This window comes from Perna viridis, chromosome 5 (assembly GCF_037379345.1).
Source record: "Perna viridis isolate PV_CMFRI_1.1 ecotype Kerala chromosome 5, ASM3737934v1, whole genome shotgun sequence".
Taxonomy (NCBI): domain Eukaryota; kingdom Metazoa; phylum Mollusca; class Bivalvia; order Mytilida; family Mytilidae; genus Perna; species Perna viridis.
In genome coordinates, this window is record NC_142449.1 from 46,230,100 (window position 1) to 46,249,876 (window position 19,777).

Here is a 19,777-nt window from a genome sequence, read left to right on the forward strand (position 1 = left end):
AGCGGTGTTAGACATGTTCGTTTACGATATGTTCATGGAATTTACACTGATGTAAAAATTGTCATTGCTGAGGCCGTAGATGGTAAACAACAATCATTATGCACGACAAAATAACAAGGCTAATTAGATTGGAATTTAAATTAAATAAAAACACAATGAATTTACAATCAACACAACTCAACGATGAATGCGATACAAGATAATCTCGAAGGAAATATCTGTCACAAAATGAACATTTTTTGCAGCTCATAGTTCTTTATCAAGACATATATTAATGAAGTATTATATTTCTTGTTGTGTCGGTTTTATATACTTTGAAATTCTTTAAAGTCGTTTGTAAGACTTGTAATTCAAAGATAAAGACTAGACAGGGAAGGAGAACCCACACAAAAAAGAAAATGACATTACCAAAAATATCAAGTACAAAGAAACAAAAGCGAAAGAAAGACCCACTTGAACTTGTTGTATGGATCGGTTGTACCGATTGTACCGGGCGTCCTAGTTAAGCTTTGTTCATGGATTTGCTCTTCAAGTATTATAATCCAACACCAGGATCAAAACGAGATACTAAGCAATACCATTGTTAAAATACATAATTAAAATCGTCCAAATAAACCAAAGATGAAACGATGCCAATCATGGGTTACATGGATGAATGCACGTTCAAATACAAACGTTTTGACAATGACAAACAACAGGAAAGGCAAAATTTAAAATGCACAGAGAGAGACTAGCACCCCAAAAATACGGGTTGGAATCAGAAGCGCCGGACAGATGAGCAGTTCCTGATTCTTGCGAGACACCAGTCGTGCTGCCTGATAAGGTCATATCCCGTAAAGAGGAAGAAAAGAGTAATCAAGGGAACCAAAGTTATAGCGGTAATCAAAAGAATGTAATCCAGGGACAAAGACCAGACATGGAAAACAGACATACACAACAAAGAACACAAAGTAACTAAAATCATACATACAAAGTAACAAAAGCAAATGAGCAACTCGGACTACACTAAAACTGGGAGCATACATCAGGGGCATCGGTAGGGTAAGCGTCCTCTGCTTTTCTAGAAACACCCACCGACTTGCTCATAAAAAGTCAAGTCCGGGGTAGACGAAAGAGGAAAGGAAAACTATGACACATAGAACAAATCGGTTTTCGTGGTGCAGATAGATACATCGTAACGATCCACGAGTTCATGATGATGACAATAATACTTCTCTTGTGATGACTTCAATCTTGTAGCAGAAGCCTAATTATAAGTAGTCTAGCGCGATACAAAAAGTCTACGTAGTTACGGCAAAATTTCTGATATAATGTATGAGTTTTTATATGAAAACTCCATACGCAGGTGCTGAAGGGAGAGTTGACATTACGGAATGAAAAGTCATCGCGTTTGTCGTATAGTTTGGTCAATAGTTTTATTATTAGTAGTTCCTATTAAAGAAGTTTACAATGCCTATGCCGTATTAGCAAGTTCTGATGTAAAAATGTTGTGTTACCTTATTCTATCACAGAATGCTCCACCGAAATTTAGCCATTATGATAATAATATAACTTATATCACAAGGAATTCGCATACTATGCAAATATGAAAATCCCATTACATAATGTTCTAGTATAAAAAAAAGTTTGTGTAACTTGATTTTATGCGCTATTTGATGTGTATATATTTCAATGTAAAAAGAAATACTGCATGCAATATACTTTCAAAAAGTTACCTTATATCAAAGAATAATCAAGGAAACCAGATTTATAGCGGTAATCAAAAGAATGTAATTCAGAGACAAAGACCAGACATGGAAAACAGACTCGGACTCCACTAAAAACCGGGGGCATGGACCAGGTGCACCGGTAGGGTAAGCGGCCTTTGCTTTTCTAGAAACACCCGCCGAGTTGCTCATAAAAAGTCAAGTCGGGGTAGACAAACGAGGAAAGGAAAACTATTACACGTTGAATAAATCAGTTTTCATGGCGCAAATGGACACACCATAACGATCCAAATTTATATTCCAAATATATATTAATGGAACCACATTTATGGAAAGCAAACATCATTTATTCAGGACAAAGGAAAAAATCTGTAACAGAAACAACCTCTTATAAAAGAGCTCCTATTAAATCTTCGGTTAATGTTCGTTTCCTCTTCACGATAGTTGACTAGATTATCTTCTGAATATATCAGATAAATCCTTTGTGTGGAGAGTTGTAGGTTCGATCCCAGGCCAAACAATACAAAAACTTTAAAAATGATAGTCATTGCTTTTCCACACAAAGTACGCAAAATATCCGAGATAGAGTGATGACTGGTTGGTTTATTGTTAGACTAATGTGTCTGAATGTGCTTACCGGCGGGTTATTGCTTCTGTGAAATTGCACATTAAAATCTTACCTACTCTGAGTGTCAGACTTATTCAAAATATGGTTTGTTTGTTCGGTTGTCAAATGTTATCATCCTGAAATCGTGAAAGATTTGCGATAAGAGGTAAAGCACAATCAATCATTCAATCGAACTAAAGTATTGAATCTGTTCGAATATATTCGCCTTTAGAGTCCATTTACCCTATACTATAAAAAGTCAAGTTGTTCAGTCTCAAAATCAGCCATGCCTTTCTCTTCGTGAAAAGGTTTCCTCTAACAACCATTAAATAAATCCACTTTAGAAAAGGTTTCATTAAGTATTCATCATCCATACCGTTCAAATGACATAAAACATTTTTATGTTTCACTGTACAGGATGTTGACAAATTTTTATTTGCAACTTAAATGCTAAACTAGAAATTGCATAAATTGCAGTGATTTTTAGATCCGGGAATGCATGGTTCTTAAAGTAACATACAAATTAAGTCGATTAGAATCCCAATACCATGTTATTTAAATTGTAAATAAGTTGTTAGAAGTGTTAAACTTGTCAAAACTTTACCGTGATGCACTACATCTAAACATTAAAAGAGGTAAGTAACAATTTGTATCCAGAATAATTCTATATTATTTTATTTTAAACATGTTGTTATAGTCAGTGTTTGAAGTTATTTAAGTGACTGCAGAATTCAGTATTTTATTTTCCGTTCAGTTTACTATCGAGGTAAACCAATGACCTTTGTTAAAGTTTGTCTTTTTTTCTTTCTTTCTTTGTTTATTTTATTTTATTTTATTATTATTATTTTTTTTTTTTGATTTTGACTAATGATTTTGTGTGTTGTCTTTCCATTGGTGTGTATTACTGTTTTACTCTTGATTTGTCTTTATGCACTCGAATCTTGGTTCCATTGGTTTACCTTAACCATTTGTATTTTGTAACTTATTCCATTTAACTCTAACATGTTCTTTGCATTTGCAGTGAGATCTACAATGAAACACATGTATACTTTGATAGCTGTAATAGCTTTACTGAAGAGCTCCTATTGTATCAAGAAAACTAAATGTCAAGTGGTCAAGGCTTTACGCGATGAAGGTGTACCTGACACGGATCTCAGAAACTGTAAATAAATTAATTCACTGTAGAAAAGATTAAGTGTGGAATTGGTTCTCTTTTTTTTTGCTATACGTGCAGATAAAGACTTAAACCTGGTCCATGCTCCCAGTTTTTAGTTGAGTCCGAGTTGTTCATTTACTTTTGTTACTTTGTATGTATTATTTTGGTTGTTTTATGTACTTTGTTGTAAATGTCTGTTTCCCATATCTGGTCTTTGTCCCTGGTTTACATTCTTTTGATTTCTGCTGGAATCTTGGTTCTCTTGATTATTCTTAAACTAAAGGAAATGCGTATATACAATGATGGTATTCAAGTTTATTTTCCGTTAATTGTGTAAAGTTACTCAACGTCTTCGTATCGACTGGTTTTTACCTTTCACTTCCAAGTTTAGGTATCATACAATCTAGTTTTTTTTTCTTAATTTACTTATCCAATGCAATCTTGTTACAATTACTGCATCTTTCAGTATGACCTATATTTATTTTTAATATCATAGGGCTTTGTTTGGTCCAGCATGAAAGTGGCTACCATTACGACGCTCTGAATGTAAATTCTAACGGTTCAAAGGACTATGGAATATTCCAATTAAACAACAGATATTATTGTGACAGACCTCATGGAACTTCATCGTCTATATGCTGGAGGGTTAATACCTATGGATGTGCTGACACATGTGCATGTGTGTATTACTGATTATAATTTCTTCAAATTTGTCTTTTTAATTGATTTTTCTGTTCGTGAAATGAAATTAAAAAAAAATTAACCCATGATTCTATTTATTTTATACATATATCAAGTACTGAATCAACTTTGAACCTGACATTTTATTTTTTACTCAAGCGTGTCCTGGATTTACCCAGCTGTTCCTTTTGGAATTTTTTAACAATACATTTTCATTCTGTCTTTTTATTTTAAATATGATCCTAGCCACCCTTTCATCAATTTCAAATGGTTGCTCCATTAGTAAAATATGTTCAACAGCCTCAAATCTTACAGAATTTCAGTAGATTACATTCGTGATGTAAGTTAAAAAGTCATGAAAAAATCAAACATTTGAGATAAATTCACTAAAGTTAATATCCCAGCCATTTTTTTATTATTGATCACTAGTATATGCTATATGCCATATTTTCCCTCACTCTCCCATTTTTTCATGAATATTTCCATTAAATATGCCGTGTAGAACGTCTTTATATTTACAAAACCAAATTATGCATTGGTGTTTTGTAAAGTCTAATGTTACAAATTATTTCTTAAAAGCCGTCTCATTCACCACTTACTAGAACAAGTTAACATGACATGTCATAAGTAGTACGTTTTATAATATGTTTTCAATTTCAACAGAAAACGTCTGAAATCAGCCATCGGATCAAACGATTGGGTGTTTCCTATGGTCATACTGATCTTTGCATTTCTTATTAGTGTTTATCAGAATATAAAAGTGTTTCTTGTTGCCAGCTCCTTTAACTAAGAAAAATAGGAATACACTTGCAGTCACCATTGTTTGTTCACCCAATTTTCTTTTATCTTAATGTGAAACAGAATGTTTTTTAGCCTTCAGAAACTCTGACATTACCAACGATGCTAACTGTGCAGTAAGAATCAAGAAATGTGGCGGATTTGGCAAATGGTATGCATCGACGTTTTTGTTGACTACAAACTGAAGCACATTTTTTTCTGCTATTGATTTATTGACGTTAAATTGCTTACTTACTTTCCATTTCTATTTGCTATATATTTGCAATTTTTAAGCAATTTCAAATAAAACATTTTAATATACTATATCAAAACAAATATTTCCTGTCAAATAACACATACATGATATACAATGCATAATTTCTGGCATCTAAATTCTGCAATATTAGCGATATCAAGTTTTTTGAAAAGCACTGTTTGTTTGTTTTTGGTTTTGTTTTATTTTGTTTTATTTTTTCAGAAAATCGTACATTCATCTCCAACTAAAATCATCCGTATCAAATCAAACCAGAAACGATAACGCAAGGAAAGTGTAAAACCAAATAGTAACCAAATGAAAACTTTCCCCTCCAGTCTAATTTATAAAGACTTAAATCTGTTTTAACTTGCAGGTATGGTTGGAGAAATCACTGCTCTGATGTGTCAAGCTCGGCTTATGATTACAGTAATTGCTAACATAAAGGAAAGATGACTGTACACAGTTTTATTTCTGTAAAGGACTTAACAATTTAATTGTAAAAATGTTAATTAAATCATTTAGAAAGTAAAATATAGATTTAGTTCGATGATCATTTAAATGATTTAATGCACTTAATTTGGTAACGTAGGATTGATTGTCACCATGAAATTCGGAAAAAATCACTATATTATACATAGTGGTGCAATCATTTAGAACAAACAGGTGTTTAAAAAACTTTTATGTTAGGTTTATATACAATCGGTCCAATCATTCACAAGCCTGATATAAAAGTTTTTCAGATTATTTTTGGCGTGAGTCAATGGTCCAATTTTACACATTCAGTGATTTTTCAAAAAAGTGTTTTAAGATAGATAATTGTTTTCTGTCTTCTTGTAAAATCATACAGTCATATATATTTTCAATGAATAAATATTGTTTGAAATAATATAAAAAATAATATATTTCAATTTTGTTGAAATATTTTTTTGACATACAATTTTGTATTGTACAATTCCAAACATTCAAGGGGAGAAAATTGGTTGGAAAATGTTCTACAGAGCTGCAATAAGAGTTTGTGTTTTTGCTTTTTATTTAATTACACCATAATGAGTTCGGTAACCCCCATATTTATTGTTTATTTTTTTATTTACATTTTCTTTTAAATATGTAGGAAAGTTAGTTAAATGTTCTTTACAAAAAATTTTAAGAAACTCTATTTACCGGTTTTTTTACAGATTGCAAAAAGAAATCAGAATCTATTGTAATGTATAAGAGTGCCATAGTAAGACTCAATTATCTCGAAACAAGTATGGTGACTTGTCGTCTTTACATTAAAATTCTAAAGTATGCTCATTCAACGTAATGTTTGAGAAAAACTATAAAAATCTAGTAACTAGAAATATAATCTTCCTTAATCCTATAATACTAATCCTTTTTTTTTCTCTTCGAGACTCTCAATTATTGAAATTGACACTCGAACTTGACATTACAAATGGCGGCATTCAAAACCACAACGTAATATGGATGTCGATATGTTCAATATTCCAAGCAAAAGGTGATACTGATAACCATGTACCTTGAAATACGCGATTTCGAAAAGGAATGGAATAAAGCAGATAATGCTGTTCCATGCCTTTCATCTGCTGTTATTTGTCAAAGCGGTGTTAGACATGTTCGTTTACGATATGTTCATGGAATTTACACTGATGTAAAAACTGTCATTGCTGAGGCCGTAGATGGTAAACAACAATCATTATGCACGACAAAATAACAAGGCTAATTAGATTGGAATTTAAATTAAATAAAAACACAATGAATTTACAATCAACACAACTCAACGATGAATGCGATACAAGATAATCTCGAAGGAAATATCTGTCACAAAATGAACATTTTTTGCAGCTCATAGTTCTTTATCAAGACATATATTAATGAAGTATTATATTTCTTGTTGTGTCGGTTTTATATACTTTGAAATTCTTTAAAGTCGTTTGTAAGACTTGCAATTCAAAGATAAAGACTAGACAGGGAAGGAGAACCCACACAAAAAAGAAAATGACATTACCAAAAATATCAAGTACAAAGAAACAAAAGCGAAAGAAAGACCCACTTGAACTTGTTGTATGGATCGGTTGTACCGGTAGGGTAAGCGTCCTAGTTAAGCTTTGTTCATGGATTTGCTCTTCAAGTATTATAATCCAACACCAGGATCAAAACGTGATACTAAGCAATACCATTGTTAAAATACATAATTAGAATCGTCCAAATGAACCAAAGATGAAACGATGCCAATCATGGGTTACATGGATGAATGCACGTTCAAATACATACGTTTTGACAATGACAAACAACAGGAAAGGCAAAATTTAAAATGCACAGAGAGAGACTAGCATCAAGAACCCCAAAAATACGGGTTGGAATCAGAAGCGCCGGACGGATGAGCAGTTCCTGATTCTTGCGAGACACCAGTCGTGCTGCCCGATAAAGTCATATCCCGTAAAGAGGAAGAAAAGAGTAATCAAGGGAACCAAAGTTATAGCGGTAATCAAAAGAATGTAATCCAGGGACAAAGACCAGACATGGAAAACAGACATACACAACAAAGAACACAAAGTAACTAAAATCATACATACAAAGTAACAAAAGCAAATGAGCAACTCGGACTCCACTAAAACTGGGAGCATACATCAGGGGCATCGGTAGGGTAAGCGTCCTCTGCTTTTCTAGAAACACCCACCGACTTGCTCATAAAAAGTCAAGTCTGGGGTAGACGAAAGAGGAAAGGAAAACTATGACACATAGAACAAATCGGTTTTCGTGGTGCAAATAGATACATCGTAACGATCCGCGAGTTCATGATGATGACAATAATACTTCTCTTGTGATGACTTCAATCTTGTAGCAGAAGCCTAATTATAAGTAGTCTAGCGCGATACAAAAAGTCTGCGTAGTTACGGCAAAATTTCTGATATAATGTATGAGTTTTTATATGAAAACTCCATACGCAGGTGCTGAAGGGAGAGTTGACATTACGGAATGAAAAGTCATCGCGTTTGTCGTATAGTTTGGTCAATAGTTTTATTATTAGTAGTACCTATTAAAGACGTTTACAATGCCTATGCCGTATTAGCAAGTTCTGATGTAAAAATGTTGTGTTACCTTATTCTATCACAGAATGCTCCACCGAAATTTAGCCATTATGATAATAATATAACTTATATCACAAGGAATTCGCATACTATGCAAATATGAAAATCCCATTACATAATGTTCTAGTATAAAAAAAAGTTTGTGTAACTTGATTTTATGCGCTAATTGATGTGTATATATTTCAATGTAAAAAGAAATACTGCATGCAATATATTTTCAAAACGTTACCTTATATCAATGAATAATCAAGGAAACCAGATTTATAGCGGTAATCAAAAGAATGTAATTCAGGGACAAAGACCAGACATGGAAAACAGACTCGGACTCCACTAAAAACCGGGGGCATGGACCAGGTGCACCGGTAGGGTAAGCGTCCTTTGCTTTTCTAGAAACACCCGCCGAGTTGCTCATAAAAAGTCAAGTCGGGGTAGACAAACGAGGAAAGGAAAACTATTACACGTTGAATAAATCAGTTTTCATGGCGCAAATGGATACACCATAACGATCCACATATATATTCCAAATATATATTAATGGAACCACATTTATGGAAAGCAAACATCATTTATTCAGGACAAAGGAAAAAATCTGTAACAGAAACAACCTCTTATAAAAGCGCTCCTATTAAATCTTCGGTTAATGTTCGTTTCCTCTTCACGATAGTTGACTAGATTATCTTCTGAATATATCAGATAAATCCTTTGTGTGGAGAGTTGTAGGTTCGATCCCAGGCCAAACAGTACAAAAACTTTAAAAATGATAGTCATTGCTTTTCCACACAAAGTACGCAAAATATCCGAGATAGAGTGACGACTGGTTGGTTTATTGTTAGACTAATGTGTCTGAATGTGCTTACCGGCGGGCTATTGCTTCTGTGAACTTGCACATTCAAATCTTACCTACTCTGAGTGTCAGACTTATTCAAAATATGGTTTGTTTGTTCGGTTGTCAAATGTTATCATCCTGAAATCGTGAAAGATTTGCGATAAGAGGTAAAGCACAATCAATCATTCAATCGAACTAAAGTATTGAATCTGTTCGAATATATTCGCCTTTAGAGTCCATTTACCCTATACTATAAAAAGTCAAGTTGTTCAGTCTCAAAATCAGCCATGCCTTTCTCTTCGTGAAAAGGTTTCCTCTAACAACCATTAAATAAATCCACTTTAGAAAAGGTTTCATTAAGTATTCATCATCCATACCGTTCAAATGACATAAAACATTTTTATGTTTCACTGTACAGGATGTTGACAAATTTTTATTTGCAACTTAAATGCTAAACTAGAAATTGCATAAATTGCAGTGATTTTTAGATCCGGGAATGTATGGTTCTTAAAGTAACATACAAATTAAGTCGATTAGAATCCCAATACCATGTCATATAAATTGTAAATAAGTTGTTAGAAGTGTTAAACTTGTCAAAACTTTACCGTGATGCACTACATCTAAACATTAAAAGAGGTAAGTAACAGTTTGTATCCAGAATAATTCTATATTATTTTATTTTAAACATGTTGTTATAGTCAGTGTTTGAAGTTATTTAAGTGACTGCAGAATTCAGTATTTTATTTTCCGTTCAGTTTACTATCGAGGTAAACCAATGACCTTTGTTAAAGTTTGTCTTTTTTTCTTTCTTTCTTTGTTTATTTTATTTTATTTTATTGTTATTTTTTTTTTTTTTTTTTGATTTTGACTAATGATTTTGTGTGTTGTCTTTCCATTGGTGTGAATTACTGTTTTACTCTTGATTTGTCTTTATGCACTCGAATCTTGGTTCCATTGGTTTACCTTAACCATTTGTATTTTGTAACTTATTCCATTTAACTCTAACATGTTCTTTGCATTTGCTGTGAGATCTACAATGAAACACATGTATACTTTGATAGCTGTAATAGCTTTACTGAAGAGCTCCTATTGTATCACGAAAACTAAATGTCAAGTGGTCAAGGCTTTACGTCATGAAGGTGTACCTGACACGGATCTCAGAAACTGTAAATAAATTAATTCACTGTAGAAAAGATTAAGTGTGGAATTAGTTCTTTTTTTTTTTTTTTTGCTATACGTGCAGATAAAGACTTAAACCTGGTCCATGCTCCCAGTTTTTAGTTGAGTCCGAGTTGTTCATTTACTTTTGTTACTTTGTATGTATTATTTTGGTTGTTTTATGTACTTTGTTGTAAATGTCTGTTTCTCATATCTAGTCTTTGTCCCTGGTTTACATTCTTTTGATTTCTGCTGGAATCTTGGTTCTCTTGATTATTCTTAAACTAAAGGAAATGCGTATATACAATGATGGTATTCAAGTTTATTTTCCGTTAATTGTGTAAAGTTACTCAACGTCTTCGTATCGACTGGTTTTTACCTTTCACTTCCAAGTTTAGGTATCATACAATCTAGTTTTTTTTTTTTCTTAATTTACTTATCCAATGCAATCTTGTTACAATTACTGCATCTTTCAGTATGACCAATATTTATTTTTAATATCATAGGGCTTTGTTTGGTCCAGCATGAAAGTGGCTACCATTACGACGCTCTGAATGTAAATTCTAACGGTTCAAAGGACTATGGAATATTCCAATTAAACAACAGATATTATTGTGACAGACCTCATGGAACTTCATCGTCTATATGCTGGAGGGTTAATACCTATGGATGTGCTGACACATGTGCATGTGTGTATTATTGATTATAATTTCTTCAAATTTGTCTTTTTAAGCGATTTTTCTGTTCGTGAAATGAAATTAAAAAAAAATTAACCCATGATTCTATTTATTTTATACATATATCAACATTTTAAGTACTGAATCAACTTTGAACCTGACATTTTATTTTTTACTCAAGCGTGTCCTGGATTTACCCAGCTGTTCTTTTTGGAATTTTTTAACAATACATTATCATCCTGCTTTTTTATTTTAAATATGATCCTAGTCACCCTTTCATCAATTTCAAATGGTTGCTCCATTAGTAAAATATGTTCAACAGCCTCAAATCTTACAGAATTTCAGTGATGTTACATTCGTGATGTAAGTTAAAAAGTCATGAAAAAATCAAACATTTAAGATAAATTCACTAAAGTTAATATCCCAGCCATTTTTTTTTATTATTGATCACTAGTATATGCTATATGCCATATTTTCCCTCACTCTTCCATTTTTTCATGAATATTTCCATCAAATATGCCGTGTAGAACGTCTTTATATTTACAAAACCAAATTATGCATTGGTGTTTTGTAAAGTCTAATGTTACAAATTATTTCTTAAAAGCCGTCTCATTCACCACTTACTAGAACAAGTTAACATGCCATGTCATAAGTAGTACGTTTTATAATATGTTTTCAATTTCAACAGAAAACGTCTGAAATCAGCCATAGGATCAAACGATTGGGTGTTTCATATGGTCATACTGATCTTCGCATTTCTTATTAGTGTTTATCAGAATATAAAAGTGTTTCTTGCCAGCTCCTTTAACTAAGAAAAATAGGAATACACTTGCAGTCACCATTGTTTGTTCACCCAATTTTCTTCTATCTTAATGTGAAACAGAATGTTTTTTAGCCTTCAGAAACTCTGACATTACCAACGATGCTAACTGTGCAGTAAGAATCAAGAAATGTGGCGGATTTGGCAAATGGTATGCATCGACGTTTTTGTTGACTACAAACTGAAGCACATTTTTTCTGCTATTGATTTATTGACGTTAAATTGCTTACTTACTTTCCATTTCTATTTGCTATATATTTGCAATTTTTAAGCAATTTCAAATAAAACATTTTAATATATTATATCAAAACAAATATTTCCTGTCAAATAACACATACATGATATACAATGCATAATTTCTGGCATCTAAATTCTGCAATATTAGCGATATCAAGTTTTTTGAAAAGCACTGTTTGTTTGTTTTTGGTTTTGTTTTATTTTGTTTTATTTTTTCAGAAAATCGTACATTCATCTCCAACTAAAATCATCCGTATCAAATCAAACCAGAAACGATAACGCAAGGAAAGTGTAAAACCAAATAGTAACCAAATGAAAACTTTTCCCTCCAGTCTGATTTATAAAGACTTATATTCACTTGAATCTGTTTTAACTTGCAGGTATGGTTGGATAAATCACTGCTCTGATGTGTCAGGCTCGGCTTATGATTACAGTGATTGCTAACATAAAGGAAAGATGACTGTACACAGTTTTATTTCTGTAAAGGACTTAACAATTTAATTGTAAAAATGTTAATTAAATCATTTAGAAAGTAAAATATAGATTTAGTTCGATGATCATTTAAATGATTTAATGCACTTAATTTGGTTACGCAGGATTGTCACCATGAAATTCGGAAAAAATCACTATATTATACATGGTGGTGCAATCATTTAGAACAAACAGGTGTTCAAAAAACTTTTATGTTAGGTTTATATACAATCGGTCCAATCATTCACAAGCCTGATATAAAAGTTTTTCAGATTATTTTTGGCGTGAGTCAATGGTCCAATTTTACACATTCAGTGATTTTTCAAAAAGTGTTTAAAATAGATAATTGTTTTCTGTCTTCTTGTAAAATCATACAGTCATATATATTTTCAATGAATAAATATTGTTTGAAATAATATAAAAAAATAATATGTTTCAATTTTGTTGAAATATTTTTTTGACATACAACTTTGTATTGTACAATTCCAAACATTCAAGGGGAGAAAATTGGTTGGAAAATGTCCTACAGAGCTGCAATGTGTTTTTGCTTTTTTTTTTAATTACACCATAATGAGTTCGGTAACCCCCATATTTATTGTTTATTTTTTTATTTACATTTTCTTTTAAATATTTGGAACGTTAGTTAAGTGTTCTTTACAAAAAATTTTAAGAAACTCTATTTACCGGTTTTTTTACAGATTGCAAAAAGAAATCAGAATCTATTGTAATTTATAAGAGTGCCATAGTAAGACTCGATTATCTCGAAACAAGTTTGGTGACTTGTCGTCTTTACATTTAAATTCTAAAGTATGCTCATTCAACGTAATGTTTGAGAAAAACTATAAAAATCTAGTAACTAGAAATATAATCTTCTTTAATCCTATAATACTAATCCTTTTTTTTCTCTTCGAGACTCTCAAATATTGAAATTGACACTCGAACTTGACATTACAAATGGCGGCATTCAAAACCACAACGTAATATGGATGTCGATATGCAGATAATGCTGTTCCACGCCTTTCATCTGCTGTTATTTGTCAAAGGGGTGTTAGATATGTTCGTTTACGATATGTTCATGGAATTTACACTGATGTAAAAACTGTCATTGCTGAGGCCGTAGATGGTAAACAACAATCATTATGCACGACAAAATAACAAGGCTAATTAGATTGGAATTTAAATTAAATAAAAACACAATGAATTTACAATCAACACAACTCAACGATGAATGCGATACAAGATAATCTCGAAGAAAATATCTGTCACAAAATGAACATTTTTTGCAGCTCATAGCTCTTTATCAAGACATATATTAATGAAGTATTATATTTCTTGTTGTGTCGGTTTTATATACTTTGAAATTCTTTAAAGTCGTTTGTAAGACTTGTAATTCAAAGATAAAGACTAGACAGGGAAGGAGAACCCACACAAAAAAGAAAATGACATTACCAAAAATATCAAGTACAAAGAAACAAAAGCGAAAGAAAGACCCACTTGAACTTGTTGTATGGATCGGTTGTACCGGTAGGGTAAGCGTCCTAGTTAAGCTTTGTTCATGGATTTGCTCTTCAAGTATTATAATCCAACACCAGGATCAAAACGAGATACTAAGCAATACCATTGTTAAAATACATAATTAGAATCGTCCAAATGAACCAAAGATGAAACGATGCCAATCATGGGTTACATGGATGAATGCACGTTCGAATACATGCGTTTTGACAATGACAAACAACAGGAAAGACACAATTTAAAATGCACAGAGAGAAAAATACGGGTTGGAATCAGAAGCGCCGGACGGATGAGCAGTTCCTGATTCTTGCGAGACACGAGTCGTGCTGCCCGATAAAGGTCATATCCCGTAAAGAGGAAGAAAAGAGTAATCAAGGGAACCAAGGTTATAGCGGTAATCAAAAGAATGTAATCCAGGGACAAAGACCAGACATGGAAAACAGACATACACAACAAAGAACACAAAGTAACTAAAATCATACATACAAAGTAATAAAAGCAAATGAGCAACTCGGACTCCACTAAAACTGGGAGCATGCACCAGAGGCACCGGTAGGGTAAGCGTCCTCTGCTTTTCTAGAAACACTCACCGAGTTGCTCATAAAAAGTCAAGTCCGGGGTAGACGAAAGGGGAAAGGAAAACCTATTACACGTTGAACAAATCAGTTTTATATATGCCAAATGTAGTTCTGAGTATCATTTCGAATTAGAATCAATCGAATACTAAGTAATCCTGATACAATTTGTATTTTTAGATTTTATGTCTTAAAACGTACTAATAAATATAAATTTAATAAATCTATTTTTGTAGGTATTTGTGTTGAAAAACATAATTATCTTGAAACTAGATGGGTCGTGTATATTTGTTTTAGGCAGTATGTGTTTACTCAAACTTTAATAGAATTCGTCACAGGCTACAAACATTTGTATTTAAGGAGATTGTGATGTTTATGAATCATTAAAACAACCAGTTCCTGGGACAAAAAATATTTCCTATCCCGAGGTAAGCAGAGAAAAAAGGTTTGGAACAACTCGCAAATTTGGCTTATTTAAAATTGATTTTAACTTATCTATCTTCTGGGACACTTGAATTTTCCCAGTTTTTAGTGAAGTTTGTGCATTTTCGTTATTCTTTATGTACTTTATGGTAATCCAAACAGACATACACAACTTAAAACATTAAGTACCTAAAATAATACATTCAAAGTAACAAAAGCAAATGAGCAACTCAGACTACTTAAAGCTAGGAGCTTGGATCAGGTGCACCGGTACGGTAAGCGCCCTCCGCTTTTCTAGAAACACCTGCCGAGTTGTTCAAAAAAAGTCAGGTCCGGGGTAGACAAACGAGGAAAGGAAAACTATGAATAAATCAGTTTTCATGGTGCAGATGGATACACCGTAACGATCCACGAGTTCATGATGGCGACCATAAAACTTCTGTTGTGATGACTTCAATCTTGTAACAACATAACCCTGTTCCAGAGGCCTAACTGTAAGAGTCCTAGCGCGATACAAAAAGTCTACGGCAAGCTCTGGCATAACGTATGAGTTGTGATATGAAAATTCCATACGCAGGTGCTGAAGGGATGTTGCCACAGATGAAAGTAAAGTTGACAATTCTGAATGAAAAGTTATCACGTTTGTCGTAAAGTTTGGTCATTTGTTTTCCTTTACCATCGGTCTCTAAGTGCAGGTCAAGATATGAGGCCGACTTCACAGTGTCTGTATTATCCTTTATTTCAAGTTCTTTGGGATAGTTGCGATGTATCAAAGTCCCCGAAACTAGGATTGATCAAAGATAGTACGTCATCTATATAGCGGAAACTGAGATTAAAGGATCTCGCGAAACAATATTATTTCTTTTGGATCAGATCAGCTATAAAGTCAGCCTCATAAGAGTGTAGGAATAGGTCAGCAAGTAAGGAGCACAATTTGTTCCCATTGGAATACCGACCGAAAAACGCGTCCACCACACTGGACAAATATGTTGTCGATCAAAAATTCCAGAATTTTGAAAACATCTTCTTCTGTATATTTGGAAGATGATTTGGAAGTATTTATTACAAAGTATGAGGAATCTCTACGAAGAACTATATAATTATATCTTGGTGTACCATCCGTTTTGGAGAAACAACGATGTATCGTGTTCTTGAGTCGGGATTTTTAATGAGTATTAGGAATAGAAGTATACACTGTTGAAAATCTTGAATTGAGGGTCTCCAAAAGATCTTTCGCGTTTTTCAGAATCCAGATTTAATTAAAACCACTAGAGGAGTAACAAGTGCGTAAGACTGGAGACCCTCTTTGCAGCTGTGAGTATAGAAGTTAAAAGTTTGGTGGTACATTTTACAGATTTTGTTTGTATGGATTCTTGTGGAGTTTGGGAATCCAGTACATAGACGATAAATCACAATTATCATCTTTGGTAGAGAGACCAAGAAAGAATTGCACAGATTTATCGTTATACACTATCTCTTCTTTTCAGAGTGTAGTGGCAGTATAGGTCGTATCGCTGCTATTATTTTCTACGTCTACATCTTATAACAAACTTTGGATGTAATACGTTTTGCAGACAAAAACAATATTGCTTTGGGCTTTGTCTGCTGGAACGACAACATATCTGTATTGTATAGTAGACAATGTTTTTGCTACATAGGTGTCTTTGAAAACTGATGTAGTATTGGCACTCATTGACCTACTTAAAACTTTCATTCGTTTCAAAATTAAATACTGAAAGTAATGTCACCAATAACGAAACTAGTCACTGAGGCTTTTTTCGAGAGTTAGACGTACATTTCCTCCTAGATTTTCCCTTCAAAGTTCACTCGGGTAAAAATAATCAAAAATATGTGCATATCAATTCAAGTTAGTCATTGCATCTTTCATTTCAATCATATTTTATTTTATATTAAGTACAAACTTTCCTTTCTTTTCAGTGACAGATGGCGTATAAAGGATAATTTAAAAAATCCAATGCACTGCTATGGTAAATTTCAAACAAACAAGGGTGACGTGGACATTTGTACAAAAGTAACTTGTGGCAAACAGTGTTACATATCTTTTGAGATAGCTATAAATTACAAACGGTCTTGGACTAATTCATCTAATGTAAGTACAAAGGCTCAAAAATACATTATTCATATTTCTTCCTGATACATGGAAGCTTTTCACTTTGATTGCACTTATCTATTTAATATAACTAAATCAGAATAGATTTTTATCAGAGGAGTCAGATTTGGTCAATTCATTTGGATTTTCTTGTAAATCTTTTTAATTTTTTTTTTCTAGGCAGTATCTAGTCCTCATATCTTATATCTTGAGTGCGTTTCTTAATCCTGTTTTGAATTGCCCTCACCATACGAACCACATCTTATTTTACCTTCTAGAGAAACAAATAATGAAACAGCTCTGTAGTTTGTTAGCCATAGCGGTTTTACTGAGGAGCTCCTATTGTAAGACGAAAACTAAATGTGAAGTGGTTGAGGCTTTGCGTTTTCAAGGAGTACCTGACAACGACCTAAGAGATTGTAAGTAACAATAAGTGAAACTGTTTTCTTTTGAATAAAAGGATGTTATTGGAGCGGATATAGGTAGGATAATCTTTTAAAGAAATCAACACAATATCTGTTATTTAAAAAAATGCAAACAAAAATATCAGACATTGTTTTTCATATTAAGCATTCTATTAGTTCAACATAAAAGTGTAAAGGTGATAAGCTGTAGTTAACTTTTTTTTTCAAAAACTGAAACTTGACAAAAGGAAGGCATAATACATATTTCATATAAAAAAAAGTTTTGATATAACGTGCAATTCACTTTCGTAAACATTTTGCATAAAACAAAGAAATATTTTGTAGCTTTTACAACTACAATTTAGAACTCGTGTCTTCTTATCAGGGCTCTGTCTAGTACAACATGAGAGTGCATACCATTACGATGCGAGAAGTAAGAAAAACTCAAACGGGTCAAGAGATCATGGAATATTCCAGCTAAACAGCAAATATTGGTGCAATCGACCTCAAGGAACATCAGAAGCAACATGCTGGAAGCTCAATACTTATGGATGCGATGATACTTGCGCATGTATGCAAGGAATGTCTATTATCAAGATATCTTTTAATTTTATTGTTTTAGTACTTCCCATTTAGTCCACTATTTAGGATATTGCTTTGTAATTTTGTTTAGTTTTGTAATTTCTGATTTTGAAAAATGCTTCCTCTACTTTAAATCGGTATTTGTTTTATCATTCTTAGAAATTCGGACCCACTTTCTATTTAAGCTTTTAAAAGTAAGTTTTAACAAATATTGAATTTTAGCCTTCAGAAATTCTGACATAACCAACGATGCTAACTGTGCTGTTCGGATCCAGAGATGTGGAGGATTTATCAAATGGTAGGTACAAGTAAAATAGTGAAGAGAAGAGGGAGAACCAACGATTAAAGTAAAAGCAAGGAAAACCATGATTAGAACAAAGAATGGGATATGTATTATCCAGTACGAATGTTTGACAAAAAACAGACAAAAGCGCCATCAATAACACAAATAAATTATAAAATGATGTTCAAAGAAGCTATAGAATAAAGGGACGTACCGGAATCCAATATATACTGGGAGTAAGAGGTAGGTGCATCGGTAGGGCAAGCATCATCTTCTCTTCTATGAAAACCGCTCATTTTGATGTCAAATCCGGGTTGCAACGAATGAGGGAAACTTATATATTGTGAACATTTGTTTGCATGGTTGCCACATCATAACGATTAACCACCCGTCGCAAATTCGGCCGAGTCCGTACCATCCTTGAGGTAGAGCAGCGGAGTCACCCGAGGTTTGCCGATTGAACGATTAACGGAATCATAATCTCGGCCGTAAAATTGAAAAAAAAATGACTTTTTGTTTCAATATCACGTTAAAATTTCGCTCCGTATGATTAATTTCTGCGGGAGTTATTTACTCAACGGGCTGTGCAAACCAAAACTTATAATGTATCCTTATTGTGTATAATACAATTTATATTTATATCACTTTTTTGTTTGGAATAAACAAACGATATTCGAAACCAAAAAAAAAATAAATGAAGAATTATGCAAAATTAAATGAAACAAAGTCCCGTTATCTCGTGATTACCTTTTTTTCTTTTCTTTCTTTTTATGATTTTCAGGCATGCTTGGAGGGATCGCTGCCAAGATGTCTCTGGCACGGCTTATGACTACAGTGACTGCTAAATGAATTTAGTCAAAAACTAATTTTTACAACAATGAAGTGTTTTGTTTTGTTTTTATTTTCCTACAACAAACGTATGGAATTTATTGTTTTTAATTTTATTTTTACCTCCGTCTTGTCCACTGAAACGGGTGAATGGAATAACTTTTCACAAAAAATGTGGAATCACTTGAAGTTGTGCAATGTCATATTGAGAAACCTGACATGGCTGCCTTTTCAAAATGTCCGCCGTTAAAACTTTTCAAAAAAAGTCTGAAAATAGGAAAAAATCGTAGAAAGCTCTGCTAATAAACGAATCACAGGTAAACTTACCAGGATTAACTCCCCCAAATTTTCTAATACAATACAGTCTAAATTGAAGTTGGGAGTTGTTGATATCATATTTGTTTCCAGAAAGTTAAAATAATTATTAGTCGTATGTGTTTAATTAAAGAAGGAATTTTATAATCAAGAATTGCAAAACGAAGAAAATCTATAATTTGATGAAGGTTAGTAATGCGTAAAAATTTTATTATTTTATTACACCTACCCGAATGCTTTATTGATAATGATACCATGATTTTACTGGTAATTTTAAGTTCATG

General features: G+C 32.8%; 3 protein-coding genes across 3 annotated transcripts; all 3 read left to right on the plus strand.

Annotated features, from left to right (window-relative positions):
* The first annotated feature begins 2,792 nt into the window (after nt 1–2,792).
* Nucleotides 2,793–5,714, plus strand: LOC148617944 (lysozyme c-1-like). Its single transcript, XM_088585626.1, has 5 exons — nt 2,793–2,948; nt 3,335–3,475; nt 3,966–4,148; nt 5,024–5,099; nt 5,557–5,714. Exons 2-5 carry the CDS (start codon nt 3,346–3,348, stop codon nt 5,618–5,620), a joined length of 453 nt encoding a protein of 150 aa, XP_088441752.1. The 5' UTR covers nt 2,793–2,948; nt 3,335–3,345; the 3' UTR covers nt 5,621–5,714.
* A 4,375-nt stretch (nt 5,715–10,089) lies between these two features.
* LOC148617945 (lysozyme c-1-like) lies at nt 10,090–12,528 on the plus strand. Its single transcript, XM_088585627.1, has 4 exons — nt 10,090–10,264; nt 10,763–10,945; nt 11,829–11,904; nt 12,371–12,528. The coding sequence occupies exons 1-4, from the start codon at nt 10,105–10,107 to the stop codon at nt 12,432–12,434; spliced, it is 483 nt and encodes a 160-aa protein (XP_088441753.1). The 5' UTR covers nt 10,090–10,104; the 3' UTR covers nt 12,435–12,528.
* A 4,400-nt stretch (nt 12,529–16,928) lies between these two features.
* Nucleotides 16,929–19,228, plus strand: LOC148617946 (lysozyme-like). Its single transcript, XM_088585628.1, has 5 exons — nt 16,929–17,081; nt 17,360–17,500; nt 17,871–18,056; nt 18,290–18,365; nt 19,132–19,228. The coding sequence occupies exons 2-5, from the start codon at nt 17,371–17,373 to the stop codon at nt 19,193–19,195; spliced, it is 456 nt and encodes a 151-aa protein (XP_088441754.1). The 5' UTR covers nt 16,929–17,081; nt 17,360–17,370; the 3' UTR covers nt 19,196–19,228.
* The last annotated feature ends 549 nt before the right edge of the window (nt 19,229–19,777 follow it).